The sequence below is a fragment of the Morone saxatilis genome, unplaced genomic scaffold, assembly GCF_004916995.1.
Source record: "Morone saxatilis isolate NCDOM2014 unplaced genomic scaffold, NCSU_SB_2.0 Contig18, whole genome shotgun sequence".
In the NCBI taxonomy this organism is placed as follows: Eukaryota; Metazoa; Chordata; class Actinopteri; family Moronidae; genus Morone; species Morone saxatilis.
The window spans coordinates 4,475,246-4,498,169 of NW_023339740.1; the positions used below are offsets into that span (position 1 = coordinate 4,475,246).

At 40.4% G+C, this 22,924-nt stretch overlaps 1 protein-coding gene across 1 annotated transcript in view; it reads right to left on the bottom strand.

The window, feature by feature from the left end:
• Nucleotides 1-3,103: 3,103 nt before the first annotated feature.
• Nucleotides 3,104-22,924, bottom strand: part of cntn4 (contactin 4) — a 54,131-nt gene continuing 34,310 nt past the window's right edge. Inside the window, exons 7-18 of the mRNA XM_035662042.1 lie at nt 21,828-21,955; nt 12,485-12,660; nt 10,327-10,444; nt 9,717-9,875; nt 8,687-8,836; nt 7,947-8,017; nt 5,849-6,083; nt 5,441-5,556; nt 4,323-4,509; nt 4,128-4,240; nt 3,864-4,032; nt 3,104-3,465 (exon numbers count right to left, since the gene is read on the bottom strand). Of these exons, the coding sequence (XP_035517935.1) occupies nt 3,374-3,465; nt 3,864-4,032; nt 4,128-4,240; nt 4,323-4,509; nt 5,441-5,556; nt 5,849-6,083; nt 7,947-8,017; nt 8,687-8,836; nt 9,717-9,875; nt 10,327-10,444; nt 12,485-12,660; nt 21,828-21,955 (1,714 nt within the window). The 3' untranslated portion in view covers nt 3,104-3,373. The remainder of the gene's footprint in view (nt 3,466-3,863; nt 4,033-4,127; nt 4,241-4,322; nt 4,510-5,440; nt 5,557-5,848; nt 6,084-7,946; nt 8,018-8,686; nt 8,837-9,716; nt 9,876-10,326; nt 10,445-12,484; nt 12,661-21,827; nt 21,956-22,924) is intronic.

Sequence of the window (22,924 nt, forward strand, 5' to 3'; positions counted from 1 at the left end):
CACTGTCTCTGATTCTGAAAAGAGGGGAGAGGGATTTCTCTTTGACTTCTATAACGGAGAAGTGAAACTTGGGAAAATGTATTCTTGTTTTTACTTATTTATGTGGCTTTTTCATACATAAATAATTTAATCATATGTAATAAACAGTTGTTTTTTGTAATATATGGATGGATGGCTGGATGGATTCTTATTGTAGTGAAGAAAAAGCAAAATTACCTTGTTTTGTATTGCCATCTTGTGGCCGAATTCAGCATATAAACTTTAACTGGACTGAAGTTAATTGTATTGTAATTGTACTCTTAGTGCCATCTAGTGTATTTCCTGCAACCAACAAACTTCACTCAAAACATACATTTATAGAAAATGCCATTGATTTACAGCATTTATATGGCATTAAATGAATGTTATAACAGAAAATATACAGAAGATTGACTACTTTGACCTCTATTCTTTAAAGGAACTTTTCTCAGTTTACTAGACATGAGGAATGCTACAAAGCCTTTGCAAAGGCTTTGTCTTCTGGAGGACCTTCGTCAAGTCCGAGAAAATACTCCCTTATGTATCATAGTGATGTCATAGGGTTTTGAGACTGCACATTTTTGTCAGAAAGCCTGTTACAAAGATGGTACAATGTTGTGTTATGGGAAATGTAGGATCCAGTGTTTTTGGAACTTAATTCAGGACTAAAAGTTGGGACGTACAATACTAAATGAATGGAATACACATTATAATCTATGAAATAAAGATATATAAATAATAATGTATGTAGCCCCCTTTAATTGATAAATCCTCATATTTTGTGTCATTCGATTAAATTGTATTCTGAACAAATGCCAAGAAGAAGAAGAATACTCCTATATGTCAGTTCTCACATAGGTCATATGTATTGACGGACAGACCAACAGAGCTTGACATAGTTCTATAAATCAATAAACTTTATTAACACAGTATAAACAACAAACAGCAACAGAGGAAACCCTCATCTAGAGCATATATGGACAGAAGACCCAGTACATCTCAGAGGGCTGACTGAGACAGAAGCATAGACATGGGGCTGACCATGGTTCAGAGTTCATGGTACAAGCACAGTATACACAAACCTATCAGATGCATGAATCTTGCATGTTTCTAAAGCCATTCAGTCGGTTTGCAGATGGACCGAAGAGAGAGGACAAAGTACAGTCATGCTGAGCAACAGTTAGCTACAGTATGAAACAGAGTCATTACATAAAAACCAAGTAAATCATCTCTTTAGAAAGGTTCTTTTATATAAATGATTCGAAGTGTACAAAACAGTATATTACACATTTCTTGATGCATGATTCTGAGCAAGACCCAGTAGCCTACAGTACACTTCCCTTCAAAGTACAAACTACTTAACTGGATTACAAGCTACATACAGACTGCACTGTACCTCTGTAGCACAGCACTCCCACATGGCATCAGGAGACTATGGGAAAAGGAAACGATCAGCAGCATCGTCTTTTATTAAGAATACACACCTATAAAAATGCACCAGGCCCTCGTATATTGCCAATATCCCATGCGAAACAGCAGAATGCAATTCAAACTAACCTTGCTAACCTCAAAATTGCAAAAAGGATGCTGGCCCGCCCCCTGCCCCTCCCCCAAATCCTGACCACAAACAATATTTATCAACACAGCAGCATGTAAACATCACCGCGGCTGCTTCATAGTTCTATGTTTCTAATGTTTTTGATATACATATGATAAGTTAAGGCTCTTTAAGGACCTGAGGATTTTGAACATATGATGAGGCACACAGAAGGCAAAGAATAGTTCTAGACACAGGGCTAACTGAAAGAATGAGGAGCATGAGACAGCCACAAGGGTGGTCCGGTCACCAGTGCAGTTCAATGGCCATGGTCGAGGAACCCAGGGGAGATGCTCTGCAGAACAGCATGGTGCTATTTCTGGTAACAAGCTCGGTAACTATCACATGAATGGCTTCATGGACTCCATCGACTTTTTGCGAGTTCTTGGTCACCTTCCCGCAAAGTATAAAGGTGTGGGATTTTTCTCTTTGTTTTCATGCCATATGTACACTGAATGGGTTACTGATCACTGTAATCATCCCAACATAATGGCTGTGAAGCGATCCCTTCTCAGTGCAATTTTAAAGTAACCTACAGTCCTCCTTATGTGCAAAATTACAGCTAATAGTATCAGTAATCAAAAGTATCTTTGTGGTGGTGTAGGTTCACTGCCAGTGTTTTATCTTAGCAACACATATACAGGGGTCTCACAGGATGTAAAAGAACAGAACTTCGGGAGATAGCTACCGGATGTAGCTAACACATATTAGCTTAAGATGGATTTTAGAAGGCTTTTTTGCACAGAACAAGGACTGTGGATTTTGTCCCCCATCTTAGCAACGTGGTCATACTGCGAAGGGCGAGCATGGACAGCAGGAATGATTGCAACAGCTCATAACCAGCGTACATATGGTATGTGAGCATTGCATGAAGACAGACTTGACAAAAGGTCCTAACCAATCCTTTACGTAATTTGTGCCGGTTAGCATTAACTAAAAGTTAATATTGTTTTTAATTCTGCATTTTATGCAAACTTCATGACATATCAAAACAAGTCCACCTCACTAGTGAAATCCTTTGTGAATTGACTTTAACTGGCTAATTTGTCCAGTTTGCTTATTGTAATGTTAGCATACTGTCTGGAGACAGATGATTTTAAATGCTAATCCCCTCTTCACATACAGTACTTGGTAAGGTGACCAAGAATGACAAACACCCAACATGTCCGTGCAGTCCTTTGAGTGAGAGATTGCAGAAACAGAAATGCAGAGATGTGACAGATAACAGTTAATAGTTCATTCACTTGAAGAAAAAAGAAACAACTGACCCTGGTTTGTTAGAACCAAAGTTACACGTATTATCTTACTTTAGAAGACAAAAGGTGTGCTGTCAAATCACATTCTTAACCTCCAGACTGGAAAATTTGATGATGTTGTTTGCCATGCACTTAATTGCTCTCGCCCCAGTAAGCCCAGACCGACTTCAGATTGATTAAGAAAAAAAAAATCTATAAAAGCTCAACATGTCATACAAAAAGATGCATATAAGACTTTTTTCTCTTTATTCTTTTTCTTATGAAAGCTGCTTTGGTAACAACATAGTCACGACATCGGTCAATCTCCTTTACTTTGCCTGGGTGCTGAAGGGGACTCCTTCCCTGTCATCTCAATGGCGTATTTTTTTTTTTTTTCGTCAGCATCTTCCTTCTGCCTCTAATATCTAAATGAATGGATCTAGTTACACCAGAGTGGGCTGTGTTTGCGTTCCGCCGTAGCGCTGTCGGCACATCAGATGGGAGATCTGCTGGGAGCTGTTTGTCATAAAGATGTCCGCGCTGTGAAAGACAGAGCTATTGTGCTGAGGGCTGATAGAGTGGAGACCTTGGATGCTGAGCCGACTGCGTTGGGGCCTGAAAAGGTATTGAAAAGAATGAAAATGTTAGAGCTCTGGAAAAAAGAAACCCCACACAGACTTTGGCATTTTATTCCTTTAATCGGCAGCTTCTCCAGCTTGCTTTTGTAATTTTCAGCTGAAAACATTCATTTCCAAAAATGCTTGAGAGTTATTACTTGAGCAATTATTTGAGACATTGAAAGTATTCTAAATAAATTGCTCAACTTTGATGCAACGCTTCCATTATAGTTTCACGTAGAGGCCATAATTACATAATGTCTCATGTAGCACATTATTTTCCCACTCTCTCTGTTCCTTTGGAGATGATGATAGCTAATCTGTTCTGGCAAGACAGCAGCAGGGGAGTGGATTATTCAGCTCCACGAGGGAGGCACTAACTAGCTCTCCACTGACCTGGTATCCTTGGGATGGTGATCTGCCTGCTACTGCTGCCTTCCCCTCCCTCTCCAAATGGCTTTATCTGGATGATATAATCCTCATCAGTGGGCAGGGCGAGCTCCACAGAGGTGGTGTTGGTTTCCATGACGTTGGGGCGGCTGTGCCGATTCTTCTTGTACAGCACCTGAGACGAATGGGGCGAGTCAAGTCAAGAGTCAGGAATGGAGGCCATGGCAACAAACACAATTTTCTGATAAAACCAAGCGACTGGGTGCTTACTTTGTAACCAGTGACCTCTGACTCATTCTCCAGGGCTTTGACCTGCTCCCAGTTCAATATAATCTTGGAGTTTGATGTGTTCCACATCACTTTCACCGGTGGCTGACTGGGTGCTGAGAGGAGGAAAAACACATTATTGACCTCAAACAAAAGCAGACCAGTGGCAGGGTAGTTATAATTAGATCGAACACTTACGTGGCTTTTTGGTGGTGACGTTGACAGCGGCGCTGGGAGGCCCCGTTCCAGCAGTGTTATACGCCCTCACTGAGATGTAATATGTGGTACTGCCTTTCACACCGCGGATAATAGTAGACGTTTGATTTCCTACAGTCCTTTGCACACTGGCCGTGTCTTCCTTTTCACTTCTACTCCAGTACCTCAGCTGAAAAGCAACGGGGCAGAACCACAGACGTGAACGCAGAAAACACGACAGACACCTTAAAAGCTTTCTGTTACACCCTGTCAATGAAGTGCAAACTGGAAACAGGGAGATGTGAACTCAACTGGATGGAAGATGTGAACTGGTCTGAAAACAAGCTTTAGCAACATGTCACTTAATGTAGCTCATGCACCTTTTGCTCACTGTGAACTACGTGCCTTGATTGTGCTTATCAGACATGTGTCATGGTTTAAGTTATGTGGTAAAGAATATGCAAAAGGAGAGAAAAAAAGGAAAACAAAGAAGAAGAAAAAGAATCCTCAAAAAAACCCTGCCATCAACTTCTACTGATAACAGATTTTCTTTGTCACCCTGCTTGTCAGGTCTGAAATAGCTGGCACGCTTGACAGCACAAATATAATTTGTCTTTCCTCACAGGAATGGTTTGCTCAGGCCCTGCTCCTCTGTTGACTTTGAGTGGTCAACAATTTATAATTTTGGCACTTTATGCAATCTGTGGATGAAAACAGCGTCTTTGTTCACATCTTGGATTTCAATAATGAGCAGAATTAAAATGACAAGAACTAACTGAGCGCAAAGCCAGTGTCTGAAACAGTTTTGTTGTGTGGATTAGAAGCTAAACGTTCTATCCCTTAGAGTATTGCATCAGTACGCTAATCAGGGTGGTTACAGTACTTAGGTAAACAACAAGAGAAACACAACTAAACCCACAAGCATGGGACTAGGCTGGACCATTATGCATGCAGTAAGCTATTATCTCCTGTGCCCAAGGTGCATGAGCCTGAAACACTCATCAATAATAGAAGAAAACAAGATTCAACAGCATTAGTTGTCATGTGCTTGTGTGTATTGTTATTGTGTATTTGCATCCACTGAAAGCACATATAAAACAAGATATTTCAGTGTAGCTCACCTCATAGCCCAGCACTCTTTTCTTGCTGGCATTCCAGGGCAGAGCTTTCCATGAAACTTCAATCTCAGACGCAGAGAGGCTCTTGGCACGGACCCTGGTGGGCGCTCGGCCAGGCTCTGGAGTTAATGTATAAAGAGTTTGAATGATTTTAGAAGTAACACTGAGCTTTGATGACCCCTCAGAGTGGGAACATCAAAACTGTTTCAAAGATGTTTCTTTTATCCAAACAACAGAGGGAGGGAAGTATGGGAAAGACGTCTGCAAGTGCTGATAGAAGAACACTGGCTGTAATTACTGCTGCTGTTTAAACCCTGAATGGATCTAGCCATGTACTTATGCATTAATAGTGGCTGTGCAAGTACAGCTACTCCATAACATGTTGCATATGACATTAGAGATTATACGCACCTTCCTCAGCAGAGTAGATAGTGGTGACAGACCCAAACGGCCCTTCCCCCTCATTGTTGTAGACCCCGACCTTCACATGGAAAGGCGAGAAGGGCTGGATGCTTTCGTCTTTAAAGACGTATTTCGATGTTTCAGCAGATGGCACGGCAGCCTGCATCCATCCTGTGGCACCGTGGGGTCGAAATGCCACAACGTAGCCAAATCCTGGTCCATTCTGCAGCTCCTCTGGAACAGGCTGCAGGAAAAAAAAATGTTTAAGCACTTTTTTTGTATATAAAATAAACTTAGAATACATTTTGAAAACTAAAGACTAAAACCAAGACGAAGGACATGGCTTTCAATTTTTTAGTTAATACTTTGCTTCAAATATAACATGCAGCACACACAAGAAGTATGGACACATCCATTACACAGTACAGTGCACTCAGCATGATACCATACCAGCAGCTGTTGTCCAGACTGATAACATGCCTCATACATTTATAGCTGCAGACTTCATTCTAGTGGATAAACCCACCCTCTTCACTCTCGTACAGTTATAGATGTATTCTCACATAAAAAGCACTTCATTTCTTCTTTCTGTTTTAGCCCTGCTACAGGCAGGTCCTATGTATACTCTGTCTGTGGTCTAGATATCTAAACTCAGGGCCAGTATGGATATTCATGGGAATGTAATAAAAAATGCACTGACTTTGGTGAGCCCCTGACTTTTTAGAATTAGTAATCTTTGAGTGTGTTTTTGTATTTATCAAAAGCCTTCCATACAGTCGATCAAAATATATTTTTGGGGGGATTTTGTGGATCACAAAGTTATTTTATTACTACCTCAATAGAGTAATTTACAGATGGCTACTCAATTATATTGCTACTTGAAAACAATTTGTAAATGCAATGGTTGGACTTATATGGTGTGAATTACTGGTGGTGTCCCACATGGGTCAATTATGGGCCCCCTTTTGTTACTCATTTATACTATTGACTTGATCACAACAGCTATGTTGATGACACTAGTTTGTTTCTTTCATTAAAACAATTTTTCACACCTCTACATAGTTTAAATTAAACAAACATTTCTTTAAATTAAGTTAATAATCTAATTGAATTTTTACTGCCAAAAACACAAGTAAATAAATCATATTCATTTAGTTCACACACAAAATCAATTGGTATTGTGAATAAAATACATAGTTTATTTATTTATATTTATAAATCCATGGTAAATACATTTTTTTACATGTATTATGTATTGTGTATATATAAGCAGGATTTGCTTTCTAGAACATAATTCATTTTTTTATTTTTTCCCCCCACTGTATGTTGTACTGTTTATTATATATTTTTTTATTTCTATATTTTTCCTACTTTATTATTCTTTACTGTGTTTTGTAACATATGCAAATAAACTAAACTAACCTCTTTCTCTAGTGCCAAGATCTGAACACTAAACAGAGGAATTGGTAGATTGCAAGGGGGTTAATAATCCCAAGGCCTTTTAAACTACTAACAGTCACCCTCAGGACAAAAGTTACACTTTAGTTCCACTACAGGTAAGACACTAAAATGGTAAGCACAAGTTAAAATGAAAAAACACTCCATCCCTGCTTTTATGTCAAAATGCCTCAGGAATATTCAGGACTGAGGCAAAATAGCGGCTTTGTTAAGCAGAAGTTCGACTTTAATTAAACTCTTGCATACTGAAACATCAACACTGGTTCTGTGAAACGTTTCACAGTGGGGGCTGATGATTTTAAACAGCCTGAATAAATATAAGCTTTTGGAGCTGGATTGATATGCAGAGGCTTTGTATGAAAGAAGGAAAAGAAAAGAAAGACAGAAAGAAATAAAGGGAAAACAATCTGAAACAAAGTTGGGACTTCGAAGGAACCATTGAGTCTAATTATCTTATTGAAACCTCAAAAGCATTTTTCTCTCCCCTAGGGTGACAGCAGCAGTTATTGCCTTTCTGTTCTTAAAAATGAAATGCCATACATTAAGCTGTTCAGCTGTTATTAATGAAACAGAGGCCCAGATCCACGGAGAATAATGACGTCTGGCTCCCTTCTCCATGGGTGAGGGGCTCCTGAGTAAGCTTGCTTACCTCCCATGTGATGACTAATTCCGAGCGACTGCCACCGCCTCCACTCACATTAGCTGGTGTGACCTTCGGAGCTGGAGGAAGAAGACAGATCAGCTTAGCCCTGTTGACTTCACATGACGGCAAGAAGGCACATGTAATCATTTTCCATGTTGCTACTCCCAAACAGCAGACAGAGTAATGTCTTGACATATTTGAACTTCAACATTGAGAAAACCCGTAGGATATCAGCAAAATTGTTACAGCTGAGTCGTGTTTGCAGACGTGGCCAACCTGTTGTGCTTTTTATATACCAAAACACAACAAAGGAACAAGACACAGAAAGGATGTAACCTTGGTGGATCCAGCTCTCAGCTTCCGGTTCAATTTAGAAATACTTCACCACCATTTTATGCTTTGGTTTTGTAGGGATTGAAAAATCCCAGAAATATAACTATTGAGCTTTAGAAGTGCTGTTGCTAGGGGATTTTGTAACCTTTGGTCAGGCTAGCTGTTTCCCCATTTCCAGTCTTTATGCTAAGCTAAGCTAAGCTTCTGCTGGCCGTACCTCCAGATTTAACGGACAGACATGAGTAGTATCTAACTTTCCATCTGAATTTCGCAAGAAAATGTTCCTTCATGCCTGAATCCACCCTTTATTCCTATTCCTTTAAAGAAATTAAGTAATATGTCTTCAAAGGGAAGAACAAACAAACATGACACAGAGGCATAAGGACATTTCTTTTTGCTCATGCAGTACATACAGGTCCCCTTTGTCCTTGCTTGTTTAGATGGCTTGCTGGGCTCGCCAGTCCCAATGGTGTTGCTTGCCAGGACTCGGAACTCATACTCCACCCAAGGGCTCAGGTCTATTACTGTAGCTGTCAGCCGGTGGCCCCCCACCACCTCAGGAACTGGCATAAAACACACAGTGCCCACTTCAGTATTGTGAAACGTTGTGTGTGTGTTTCCTGTGTGTGTGTGTGTCAGCTTAGCATCAGTAGCAGACTGTCCTCCAGGCTGACAGGCCTGGTAGGACCCCACCACAGGTACATAGGACAGGTGTAATCCCTCACAAGGACACACACTGTAATGCACAGACAAACTTAAAAAACAAGAAAACAATTCAGAAGAATCACATGTAAAGACATAAACTATTAACTTGCTAATTTGGTGATATTTATTTAGCTTCAGTGAGACGTGATAGGGCACGATATGTTCCTGGAATCATAGCAAAGCATCAAAATCCCTGTAGTGCACAAAATATAGAAATAAAAAGAGATGATTTCACATAAAAATGACAAAAAATCTGTTTCTTCTGTTGAAATAGAATTATGTCTACCTGCAAGGTCATAATGTAGTCCTGTTTCAAATATATGATCCTGATGTGGTAAATCAATGAGGCCAGTAAAACTATCTTAGATCAAAGTGTCCTTAATTCACAAAAATATCAATAGAACAAGGTATACAGTATGGGATAAATGCACATTATACCTATCATGCGTGAATGTTAAGGGCCCCATTAAAGAGGATGTGGGGAAAAATTACACCGGTGTCATCACTTAACTACACTATCAAATTACAGCCTTGGCAACAGGCTTCATCATCAGGATGAGATCTATGTTTCCGGATTCCCAGGAGTCAGATAAAATAGCGGTCAATGGTCATGCTACAATTGCGTACCATTTGGTGCTGGGTGTAAAAATTGCACCTCCAATATTCTCACAGGCGAGGGAGAATGAAGAGACCCTCCGTGTGATTGGAGGAAGCCACGGCTGGTTGGAGAGAGCTTACCTGTGGTGACAGCCTGCCACCCGAGGGAAAATGGTGTCCTGGCCTGGATGGTGTATGCCGTAATTGGACTGTGATTATCAGGACCAGGCCTCCAGGACAGAGAGGCTGTGGTATCAGTGATTTCTTCTACATGGATGCTGGTGGGGGGCCCCGGGGGACCTGATAGATGGCATAGCCAGGCAGGAAGAGCAGAGAAAGATAGAGAGACAGAGGCAGAGGAGGGAGGAAATTTAAATCAGTAAGAGATGGAAAGATGGTAAAGAGAGTGGCTTTGGTTTTAGCACCTGCGGCTACTGTAGCGAAGTCAGTTCACTGTGAAACCTTTGGGAGCTATTTGGTCTAATTAGACAGCAAATTTCCTTCAAACCTTGAGGAGAGAAATTTCTATTTGCTACCCTTTTCATTCTATCTCTTTATTTCTTCCTCACTGAAGCACAGTAAACATTAATTACTAACAAACTCCTTCCCTTTTCAGCAGTAGATGAATGACAACCTTAAACACTGACAGTGAGCCGAGGGACGTGGCCAGGCCGGTAGTCATTTTGAAAAGAAGCAAGTTCTTTCTCAGCGAAAGCAACGGTAGAATGGACGCTCATTGTTTGTGGCTTACCTCTGACAACCAAGTCAACAGCAATGGAAATGCTGTCCACCTTCGTTTGTACGGCGCACGTGTACTTCCCCGCATGCCTCAGCTGGATGTTTCGAATCATAATGTCTCCTGCCGAATGCTGCTGTCATTCAAACCGTGCACAGACAAACACACACACACACACACACACACACACATTGTAATTCAAGAACAATACTGACTTTCAAGCCACATGGGAGCAAAACCAGCTTATCAGAAAGCTCATTTTCATGTATGTGTATCTTTAAAAAATAAATCCATTATTCCTCATGCAGCTTTTTCTTCCATACTCTACCTACCTCTGTCTGTTCCTCTTGCTATAATTGCAGAAATGTACTTGTTTAAATAGCTTGATTTTGATTGTATTACAGAACATTTTCAGTTCTAAGAAGCAGCCTAATGGCTAGTCTAAATACTTAGTTCTTTAAGGGAGCCTTTTATGCCACCTCTAATTGCATTTCCTACGCCTACATTATCATTTCATCAGAGTACAACAGAGCAGGTTCCGTAATAGTAAGAATTCTTTGGAGTGGCTGGTAGATTAATCAATGTAAGTGGAGATGCACAGCAATTTATTAGGGAGAGGGGTCTGGAAATAATGGTACAAGAAGCACCTAAATCATAGAAGAAACAGGAAAGACACCCCAGTGCTGCATTTTTTTCTTTACTCCTAAAGTTTTTATTTTTTTATTTTTTAATGAAATATATGCCTGGGTATCACAAGCTGAGATGTGAGCTGCAAACCTTTTAAAGTATACAGTGGCTGAGTGAGACTGTTTGCAGGGTGTGTATGTAAATTTCATTTTAAAATAAACCACAGGCAGCAATTTTCTGGCCATAAATAATACACTTGATACAAACATTCCCTCTGCACTGCGGCTGAATTTATTATGACCATGCTAAAAGAAGGAGTATAATATTGATGTACCAATGAATCTTCAGAGTCACCTCTTGACCTTTATTCGATGAAATCTCTGAAGGCGTTGGAAAATAAATCAATGTCTTTTGTGTGGCAGAGTGGCGCAGTTGCACTAATAAAATTAGCATTCTTCAGCACACCATAATAAGGTATATTTCTTAATTATTCATTGTGTGAAAGACATGGTGTTTTTGACATCATCGGGAAAGACTGAAAACTTATGGGGCGATTAACATGAGGTGTAAAAGTAACGCATTGAGAATGCTCAGTATCCCGAGAGGACAAGCTGTTAGCACAGAGGGAGAAAATGAACAGTGTGCATGTAGTGATCTGGTCAGAGCCCTGGATATTAATGAGGTGGATAATAGTTTTGAACAGGAACTGGTTAGGAAGAAACTCCTGTTTTAAGGCTTTTATGTTTTCAGTGTGACGCTTCAGATAGTGTTGCAGACTGCTGGCTATAGATGGAAAATGCTTTGGACAAGTTACTAAAAATGTATTTTATTATTAATATTATAGTATAATATAAAATAATATAAAAGTAATGAATTTCTAGGGTAAGTAACTTTTGCGTTACTGCATTAGTTTATTGTTTCTGTGGGACAAGATGAAAATGTATCTAGTTATTAATACACATACTAAATCCTGTACTGACACTGTTTTAGTTGAGTGAAGCTTGCCTGTATACACTGCAGGTATTCACATATCTATCTGGCATAAATCAAGTGTAGTGTAGGAAGTTCTTACAAGGTTACCAACAAGGAAGCCTTTTTAAGAGCATAGAGATTTACTTCTTTTTTGTATGCTAACATTACTTGTGCGAGGTCTTTTAAGTCTCTGTAATTGTTATCACTACTCCTAGCCACTGTTTCTCTTTGGAGTTCAAAGTGTCATGGTAGCTAGGCAGATCTGTACCAAAAGTCATCAAAAGTTGTAGAAATGTGAGGATGAGTGCCACATACAAATGTACCTTTTAAGTATTTTTTATTGGTTTTCAGTAAGTTGCTTTATTTCTAAATATTGAAAATGTCCACATACTGTATAAGCTATCATGACATTGTGGCAACTTGATTTCTAATCCACTGGTGCATGCGCATCCTCAATTGTGTGTAAATGGGAAACCTGTCTTTCTAGCTCTCACAACATGACAGCCTGTTTAAAAATCAGAGGCCTGAATCAGCCTCACAAGTTTTGAGAGACCTTGAGGGATTATGGACTTACGCCTCCCACTTTTTCAAAAAATCCACCGTGGCTCCCGAAGTGGATGAGCTGCTCGTTGAAGAACCAGGTGAATTTGAGCTCCAGAGACGGGTCGTGGCTCACTTGACAGGGCAGGACCACACTCTCCCCCACAGTGACGTCCAAGGTGGACGGCAGGGTGGTTATGATGGTCGGCTCTGAAACACACATTCACATCCGTGCATGTTAGTTCAAACACACTGTTCAGCTCCCACTTTTCCTGGCATTATAATTCGGCACAGGAAATGGCTTTGCAAAAAGCCAAGCCCTTCCATCATCCTTATGGATATGTCAGACTCAGTTAATAGAAGGATATATGGGACAGAGAGCACACAGCAAACTAGGGCGCACGGCTACAATAACTGGTATTAGTCTCGGCCTTAGCTCGTCTCTGTGGGGACTCGGAAACGTGTCTCTCCTGCAGCCTGAGAAGCCTCCATGTGTCACTGCCAACTCAGCCTTCAGCCTGGAACTCCCTCCCTATTGGCCTGAAATTCCCAAAACGCACCGCTAGGAAAACAGTAAACAGCGGTGAGCACTTCTTCCACTCGTCGCCACTCTCTTTTCAAGCCTGCAGTGCATTACAATGGCATCACAAGGGAATAAGGCAAGCGTCCCCTATCTGCACTTGTGTGTGAGCAGCGGAGGAGTACGACGGAGGGACATGAGAGAGGCGAGATGAGAGGGAGAAGGCTTTGTTCTCTGAGTGTACAGCACCTGTCTCCCTCTTGGGGGTGCTGTGATTACTTGGTTGGAATTGCCACTCTGAGCACACTGGCTAAATTAACCATGGCAAATGATCCCCGGACAGGCATAGATTCATGTAGAAAGTGCCGGCAGTGCAGTCTTCATCCAGAGTGAATTCGATACCTTCATTGTATTGGCCCCCTCTTACCACTCCCCAATACACACACACACACACACACACACACACAGACCACCATACGCTCCCAATGTGATTTATCTACTCGTTTTCTGATATCAGGCCAGAATGCTATCAGCTGGTAGGTTTTGTCACATACACAATGGAAAGTGTGTCTGAGAGCCCTGGTTCTCTATTGCTGGGGCTAAATGGTGAGCGATGGCGGTGCAGTAAAAACGTCGTAATAACACACAGGAGTTATTCAAGGGTCTGTGTCTACTCTGTCTGCCTTGTTTCTAAAGCTACACCTTGTAAAACAAGTGCGGGAGGGAAACAGAAGAGCTAAAAAATGGTTAAGAAAGGATAAGAAACAAACAGAAAAGAGAAAGTGTCAGGGCTGTTTTGCAATGGTTTTCGGGGTGAGACAGTTACTCCAAATGGTGTGAGGAGAAAACAAAAGGCTCAGGAAGGATCTACAGGGAAATACTTCCACAGTCAGAAATGTTTCCTCCTCTATCTCTGCAACCTTGAAACATACTATGAACATTTATTTCCTTTATTATTTATTTTCTAACAGGACCTCCTCTCCTTGTGGTGTGTGTACTGCCTGGTGTCTTACTGCCTCCAGGGACTCACTGGGACATTGATGGTGGGAATATGCTCCCTTATTACCCTCCTCTGTCATCATTTGTGACAGATTATGGACAACCAAGGTTGGTTACACAACCACACACTGGGCTCTTGAGCATAATTTGATTGATTTCTATCTTGTATAATGCCTTGTTACCTACTGCCACTGTAAACGAGGGGATAGTAACCCGCTCACTTAGCGGGGTCAATCAGAGACAAGACAGAGAGCGTGTTAACGTACAGAGACAGGCCGGGTGGCTCCTCAGGAAGTGCTGTTGTGGAGGCGGGTCAAAGCACTGCTGACGTGTTTCAGTTTGTACTTAGGATGCTGAGAAGTGTTCTCTGATAGTCTCCTGTTGTTACATGTCACAGAGTTTAACATGAATAATTGGCAATAATGAATTAAACATGACAAATCAATGTGAAGTAAATAAACATTTATTTTCACGTGATTTTTTTGTAAGTGTAAGCGCTCAAGGTCTGATTTCTCCAACAAACGGTAAATGGACTGTACTTGTATACGGCCTTTCTAGTGTTCCATCCACTCAATGCAGTTAACACTATACATGCCACAATTCATCCATTCACATACATCCCAAAGGCCATCACAAACAGAAAGTAATTCATTCATACACATTCATACACCTTGAACAATTTGGAAATTCAGAATCTTGCTCAAGAACACTTCGACATGCAGCAGGAGGAGCCGGATGATCGAACCGCCAACCTTCCCATTAGTGAGCGACCTGCTCTGCCTCCTGAGCCTCAGCCACCCCAAGGATTCTCCAATAAACTTCACTTGTTCTGTTTTGTAATTCAGGGGAATTATTTAAAAATGAAAAAAGAAGCTTATAAATACACTTGTGCTAACAGTCATCATTGATACATTTGAACACATTTACTTGAACTTTTATTTACTAAAATAAATGAACTGTCTACAAAAATAAACAATAGGATTTGCTGTTGGGGGATCAAAATCAGATTTCAGTCAAGTTTTGACATTGAGTAGCTGAATTTCATCTCATATTCATGAAGATAACCCTCAGTGTATAATATAATTCTATTGTAGATCTGAAAATGAAAAAGTAAAGGATTTGTATCTGTTTGTGTGTGGAAATCCCATATATCAAGACTTTACTAATAAAATAAGAACATCACACCGTTATAATTGACATGACAAAATTCTGATTGTCTTCCACGACTACTCATATAACTATACCAAAAGCACCTCACTTTGTATGCTTAATGACTGGTCAAGTTTTGGAAACTAAAAGTCGGCTAAAGGAAGGAAAACACTGTGGCTCCAAAATTTTAGAATATTTTTCAAAACATTCCCCAGAAGGATTATTTAATTTGGTACTCACTGTAGAGATAAAAAAAACCTCTTAGCACCTTAGCTGAACTAGCAAACGTATAATTTATCTGCAGGCAGATATACTATTCAACATATAAGGAGAATTCAGTTCTCAGTAATAAATGAATAATAAATTAATATTTACTACGGCTTAGATGTACAGATTTTCACTATTACCGATACCAAGTCATTATATTCAGGAAACTTCCTAGGAAATTGTTTGGAAATATAGGACCGATAAAATAAATCCTCCTTTGACAGTGAAGTGCTTGGTGGACCAACCATCCATCCCGACCTCCTCCCTATAGACCTTTTGAGAAGGTTAAACAATGCCATACTACATCCGACTTTGCTACTAAGAAAGGGCAGAAACTACCTTTGTCAGGAACATGAGTTCCTGAAAATGAGTTCCTGACAAAAGGTGAGTTTAAAGCCTCTGGATATGTGGCCTGAAACAATTAAAATGCATATAGAATATATCAAAGTTGAATGTCTCATTAAGCATCCACAAAAATCTGAGTGAAAATAAATGTTCACAAAAACACCTAGTTCAAAAAACTCTGTTTGCTGTTTATACCATTTATCAAGACTGTGTACGCAGGCTGATCACGTTTTTTTCGACATCTCCTTCAGGACAGGAGTATTACTATGGACGCACCGTAGTAGTGTTTGGGTGGAACAACTGACAACTGTTATTTTACTGGTTTGAGGAATTAATTGCATATTTTTTTGTATGTCTAATCATAGCCACAGCCAATTCAAACCTCATATCAGGAAAGTTTAAAAAAATTTCAGTGTGTAACTATTTAAATCTATTTAAAGGGAATATAATATTTATAGGTATGTTTTTTATTAGTGTATCATAAAAATGAAAATGTATAATAATCACCTGAAAATAAGAATTTGTTTTCGTTACCTGTTTTTATCTACAGAGTAAGAGGGTTCTCTTACATGGAGGCTGCCATGTTGAACTGCCATGTTTCTTCCATTTGTAGAATGGACAAACCAAACACCGGCTCCAGATAGGGCCTTTGGCATTTTTCAACACTTTCTCAGCCATTGTAGTTTGGAGAGGCGAGGGCGTTGCACTGGTACTTTAAATGGCAATATTTTGAATTTGGATTCAAACTAATTTGAACTAATTTAAATTGCAAGTTATACGTCTATTGTGGATTTGGGTTTCCAGTGGCTTTAAATGTTTGAACACACAGCCGAAGCAGTCATTTTTTCTAGTCTGAAAGAGTGCTGCAATCAAGCCAAGTGGCTTTTTAATGTAAAAATCCCCCAAAAAACAATATACGCTTAGATAAGCGTAAAGCTTAAGGCTTAATGATTAAATGAATGAGAAATTGATGAGTATTTTATTATTTAGGCAACATCAAGTACTTAGCTTAAACAGCAACAACAATCACAGCATTGCATGCCATGTTAAGGAAACTGAAGGAGGTGTGGCAGCCAAACAGATGACTTACTGACACTGGCTCACAGTGGAAACACTCAGAGAAGCTGTGCAACAATAACATATGGTTGAGCAGGAAACAGAGCGAGCTAACGGTTACCAAATGACTTCCTGCTCCTCTCTGAGGCGTACTGACATGCCTCACATGGCCAGTTTCACCATTCTTCCCACAAACAGCAGCCATCATGAATAATGCTCACCCCCCCGCCCCTCCTGTGGAGAATCCCAGCTTCGATGCTCTAAAGCTATAAAGTGTAAGTATGTAATCTCCAGTGTACACAAGCTGTAGTTTTCCACACAAGGTGAGTGATGTGAGCTTGAATAATGCAAAACAGAGGGTGTCGAAAGAGCTATGGGCCACGTGATGCAAGGATTTTGAAAACAAATTTACCGGAGCAAAGCCTCACCCTCACCCTCTAAGTCCTTCACACAGAGATTCACGCAAAGATGATCCGGAGGCACGGAGACTCAAGACAAACAAAGCCTTGTAAAGAAAATGTATTTTCACCGGCAGGTCAAAAGCCTTCTCTAAAGAGGCTGCACCAAATCTGACGGCACACATCAGGCTACGGCAGATTATCATGTATTTTGCATTCAGTGTTGATGAAAAGGCCCTTTATTCCTCAGTGCCAGGGCTATCTCTCAGGTCATTTTGAAACAAAACTGCAGAGCACGTTATAATAAAGAAATCATTCCACCCCAATTTCCTCCGGTTGCTTTACAGACAAACAAACCAAGAGGAATGCTTTCATCAGCGCAGCACTAACTCCTCCCACGTGCTTTTCTGAATGCCACTCATTTTCCAAAGGACAAATCAAAGGTCTCACAAGGGCAGCCAACTTCAAGTGCAGAAAAACCTGTGACATTCTTCAACGCGATACACACAGATTCACTGAATACTGGTCGTTAGGCCGTGCGTCGCCCCGAACAACTTGATCAGATGATTTATTGTTTGTCTTACACCTCCAAAAAATGACAAAAGCTATGACCAGTGCAGTCTTTCTAGATTGAGATTGAATCTGTAGTAATCTTCACGCCAATCCATTCAACAATTGTTGAGACATTTCATTAAAAGCTACATATGTGAACCTCACGGTGGCACTAGAGGAAAAGTAACCAACATCATTAGGACTTGTCTTCTGGGGACCAGAATGTCCGTGCACAAAAAAGACTAACATTGCCATCCCTAGAGTAGAAACACAAAGATGATTCAATAACCACTCAAACAAAAGACTACATTTTTACTTTCCAAACCCCTCCAAAGCGAGTGGTTGCAGTGTTGTGTCAGCGTTGAAAAGATGAATTGCTTTCGGGGTTCGCAGAGGCAAACAGAAGCGAACACAGTATGATCTCAGAAGTTTTGAGTTCACTGACCATCTGTAATGATCGAAGGCAACCCTAATTGCAACGGCTCATCTCCAGTGTAATCAAAATTCAGGGAGCACGTCCATAATCAAGTGCAATTAATCTGCTAATATCCCCCCAGTGTTGGAATAATGGGGACATTAACAGGGCTCATTTGTTGTGACTGCTCCTCCACTGTTTGCTAGGTGGCTTATTCACAGCAGGAGACGGCAAATGCTTTTTGACAGGTATTTTTCAGCATTCATATCACCAAAGTCAATTTGAATAAACTACTGTCATCTCCCATAAGGGCTGCTCCTGCAACACAAATTTCTCCTCGCTAAACAGGTTTCCAATCCTCAATGAAATAGTGCATGTAAATTACCCCATCCCATTTTCCAAACAATATCGATTGTGACAGAGAGGCGCAAGATCATATACAGGAACATTTGTACATCAGCAGCAGAAAACAGCTTTAACATATGATGATGGAAAGGAAGCGGTGAGCGAGGGTGTCAAATAAAACCCATATTCCTTTTCACAAGAATAATAAGTGGATAAAGGCGCCATCTATTTATGCTGTTTCAAACTATGCCCCCCCCCCGCGCACACACTGATTGGTTGGAGGGTTCTGTACCATTTTCATTTCAGCGTGTGATAAATGGGTAAAAGGAGAGGGTGACTGGCAGAGTGTAGCAATGCTGTGCTTTTCATTATGCCTCCAAGTTGAAACTCTGTGCTTAAACTTTCACAGCAATTAACACGATTGCGAGCAAAACTACAACTGCACTGACAATTCACACGTTAATTTCATCACTTCAACTATGCAAAGGTTACCGATTCCTTTTGTGGAAAGGCAGAGTCGTCAATGGGAGGCAGAGTGAGGCATCAGCATAAATCAGCAGCAAGGTGCACTCTAAGCTCTCCCCGCATCCTTGACTGCTGCTGACTTTCAAGCATTCATAATTTATTAAATCTGTCTTTTATAATTCAACAGAAAAAGGAAACATGCCTTGATAGTGATTTACAGAGGAAAGAGCTGCTCTTGAGTTTTTAAAAATTCCATTATAATAGAAGAAGGGAATTACTGTATAGATACAGTTCAGAACATTCCTCTTGCTGTTATATAGTCACTGTTGCTTTGCTATCCAATCAAATATTTGCCTTTAGGGCTAAAATTTCACGTTTCTATAGGAACTGCTTGGGAAAAAGAAATCCACCCAATATTTGGCACACTGCTGTGCCGTTGACTCCGCATTTCAAAGGAATTTATAGATTTCTAACTTGTAGAAGAAAGACAATTAAATGGATTGAACCTTTGAGCAAAAATCATAAATCACAAAAGAAGAAGAGGGAGAAGCTCAGTCTCTGAGACAGAAAAATTATTTCACTTCAGTGAGTAGTGGGAAACATACAGCAGTTCTCATCATATATTCTGGAGAATTGGGAGGATTTTGGCACCATTTTATTGGTATTTTTTTACTGACTGTACAATTCATTGCCTAACAGTTAGGTTCAACTGTGTGCACACCAAACTTTTTTCTGTACTCTCTCTCTCACATAGTGGAATGAAGGCTCTTTGCTGAGCGTGATCCTTGTCATCTCAGAATATGCAGAATATGCCATCTGATTTGTCTGAAAGATCTGATGTGAAGATTCCAATAATCTGTTGAAATATACATGTAAATCTATAACAAACCTTATGAAATATGAGGCATGACCTTTTCTTCCTGTGGCCAATATACTGAAAATCAATAATTCTATAAATCTACATGAGTTAGTCAATGAGGAGGGTCAAGGCAGAACAAATAACAATAATACAAATGAACTGAGCAACCTCTGTGAAAGGGGGGGGGGGGGCACGGTGAGGGTATAGTTCACTGAATATGTCAGCAAATCCCACAGAAACTAGAGGAGGTGAGAACACTATTCCCCGTGGACAGAAAAAAACAGCAGTGTGCACAGAATAAAGCCACTCATGCACTGCAATTTATACCCGGCTCACATTCATTTTCAATGAAGGCGAGGCAAGGCTAGGAGCTTTTCATACACAAAGGCAACTTAAAGTGTCTTATATAAAGCATAAAAACATAAAAAAGGAAAGAAAACTGATTAAAAAAACCATTAAAATGCCAATTAAAAGAATGGAAACCTTTTTAGAGGAAATTAAAATGTTACAGAGATATAAAAACCAGATAGGAGGGCAAGGTGGTTCACAATGATGACCTGAGAGGCCGAGAGGGGTCATGCGTTTAAAGATAGTGAGAGGTGTCTCATATGGTGGGGTCGAAATCCAGATTGAAACGTATCAAAGTAGCTATTTGAGGTTAAAAAGTTACTCAGTTGCTGGCAGACAACTTTTCCAATAATTTTACTTACAAGGAAAAGCTTTGATAATGGTCTGTAGCTGGTAATCACAGATGTTTCCACACTACTCGTTTTTAGGAGAGGCTTGATGACTGTATTTGTCAAGGCTTTGGGAAAATTACCTGATCGCAGAGAGCTAATGACTATCTTTAGTAGAACTGTTGCCAAACAGCTGAAAGCATTTTTAAAGAAGCTTGTTGGTTGAGCATCAAGACAGCTGGTGGACGGCTTACAATGCTGCACAATTTCATCTAAGTGCTGCCATTTTTTACCATATTTCTTCCATGTGATTGTAGGTAGGAATTTAGGTATTTTTTGCATTACACTGAACTTTTGATGGCTGGTCCAAAACGTTTAGGTTGTTTGCTTCATCCTTCTCAGTTTCAGTTGTAAATGAGTTTCTCTTAAATGTCAAAGTTTTGTTTGACGCCATCTGCGCTCAGCTTTTCGGCATTCCCTTTCCTGGATCTTTATTGGATCAGAATTTCCCCGTGGTGTTTACCAGAGAATGATTTAACCACAATGATGTTCTCAGTTTTGTAATTGTTTTGTAATTGAAACTGTCTGGAAAAAAGTTTCACATTGGGGCAAAGTGAGCCCAGGCAGTGCAGACATAGCTTCAATGATGTACTGCTTTTGAACAGTTGTTGATCTTGTGCAGACTTTAGGAGTGATAGAAATCACATAAAACACAGAAGGGATCCGATATAGCAAGGTCAGTTAACACCCTCGGTGACAATCAGAACAAGTGTGTGTCCTTGAGTGTGGGTGGACACATCTATGTACAGAGTCGCTCTAAATGTGTCCAGAATAGAAAAAAAAGAAGTTATTTTGCTCTGTTGTGACGTATAATAAGCCACAGCACCAGAGCAGAAATGCAACCCCCAGCCCAGATGATCTAACAATAGAAGGCTTTTTTCACACCGCATATCCTCTGACAGTACTGGAGGCACCGAGGCAGTGAGCTGAATGTTTTCAACACCTCTGCATGGCAACTGAGGTGTGTCTGTCTCTGTAGTGATGACAGCACGCAGAAAAAGGCCTGCTCCTCAAGACTTATCAAAAGAGGGAGAGAGAGGACGGGTTGGAGGCTTCACAAATCGCTGTCCTTCTTCTCTATGTTGGTCATGTTTTATTTATGAAATTGAACACTTCAGGTTAGTTTTTCAAGGGGCAGAGTGAAATATCAATCAACTCCACGTTGCTGTCAGAGTAAAAAAAACATGCATTTGACCATACTGGTCAGGGTCCCTGCTGACTGAACTGCAAAAGACACAGTGATGAAATCTGAAGAAGGAATAGGAAATACCTTTAACTGTGATGCTTCCTGTGCTACTTGCCACGCCAAACTGGTTTCTTGCCACACAGGTGTAGAGACCTGCGTCCGATTTGGTTGCGTTCCAAATCCGAAGGTTACCGTTGTCCAGAATGGAGACCCTGTAGTTAAAAAAGCACATTTTATTTCATTTATATTACTGCCGTAGCATCTGCTTTTACTATTATAGCCCGTTTTCATCCCAGGTTATCAAATACCAATGCTCTTCCCACGCCCCCTCTGTATGTGACACACCAGGCTACCACAAAACTGCCAGAAAGCCTTTTTAACACATGGTTCACGTTTGAATTAGACACCAAAACTACTTGTTTAGATTTCGTAAAAGATCATGGTTTGGGTTAAAATAACTACATTACATTTACATACATAAATCACGTCATAATGCAATTCACAGACACAAATCACGGATGGTGTTATTTGACAACCTGAGAATGAGAACAGGCTGATTAGTAACAAATACTGCTATGCATAAATTGCAACATTTGTAGCACAGGGTTGACTATGCAGCAAAGAAAAGTGACTAACATGCAGCAGAGAACATTTCTCAGTGTCTCTAATTAAGTTGTGCTTCTTGCAGATGACACTGATGAGAAATAGGATTGTATTTTCAGGGGTGTTTAATTCAGCGCATGACTTCACGATAATCTAGGACAACGGTGGCTTCCTTGCCCTTTATACAATGGCCACAAGTGCTTCCAAAAAGGTCAAAAGGCCTTAACAAAACTTGACATTTTCTAAATAACAAGCAAAAATGGAAATTGTGCCCTTGAAAGCAAGGTACTGTGGGAAATCAAGGGTGGACCAACTCATCAAAGCACGCTGAATTTTAATGATCTGAAATGCTCTGCTGAATGTGCAAACTGTAAATATGAAACGGCGTCAGCCTGATTGTGAGGGAGGTAAAATGATGTGTGGCCAGTAAATTGCTCCATTCACCTATGAACAGAGTCAAAGGAGCAAACAGATTCAGCCACTGTTAGATGGCAGCGAGGGTTTTAGCAAACTGAGAAATCAAACACAAGGGCAGAGGTGATTTTGTTTAATGACGGCTCTTTCAGGAACACGCATAA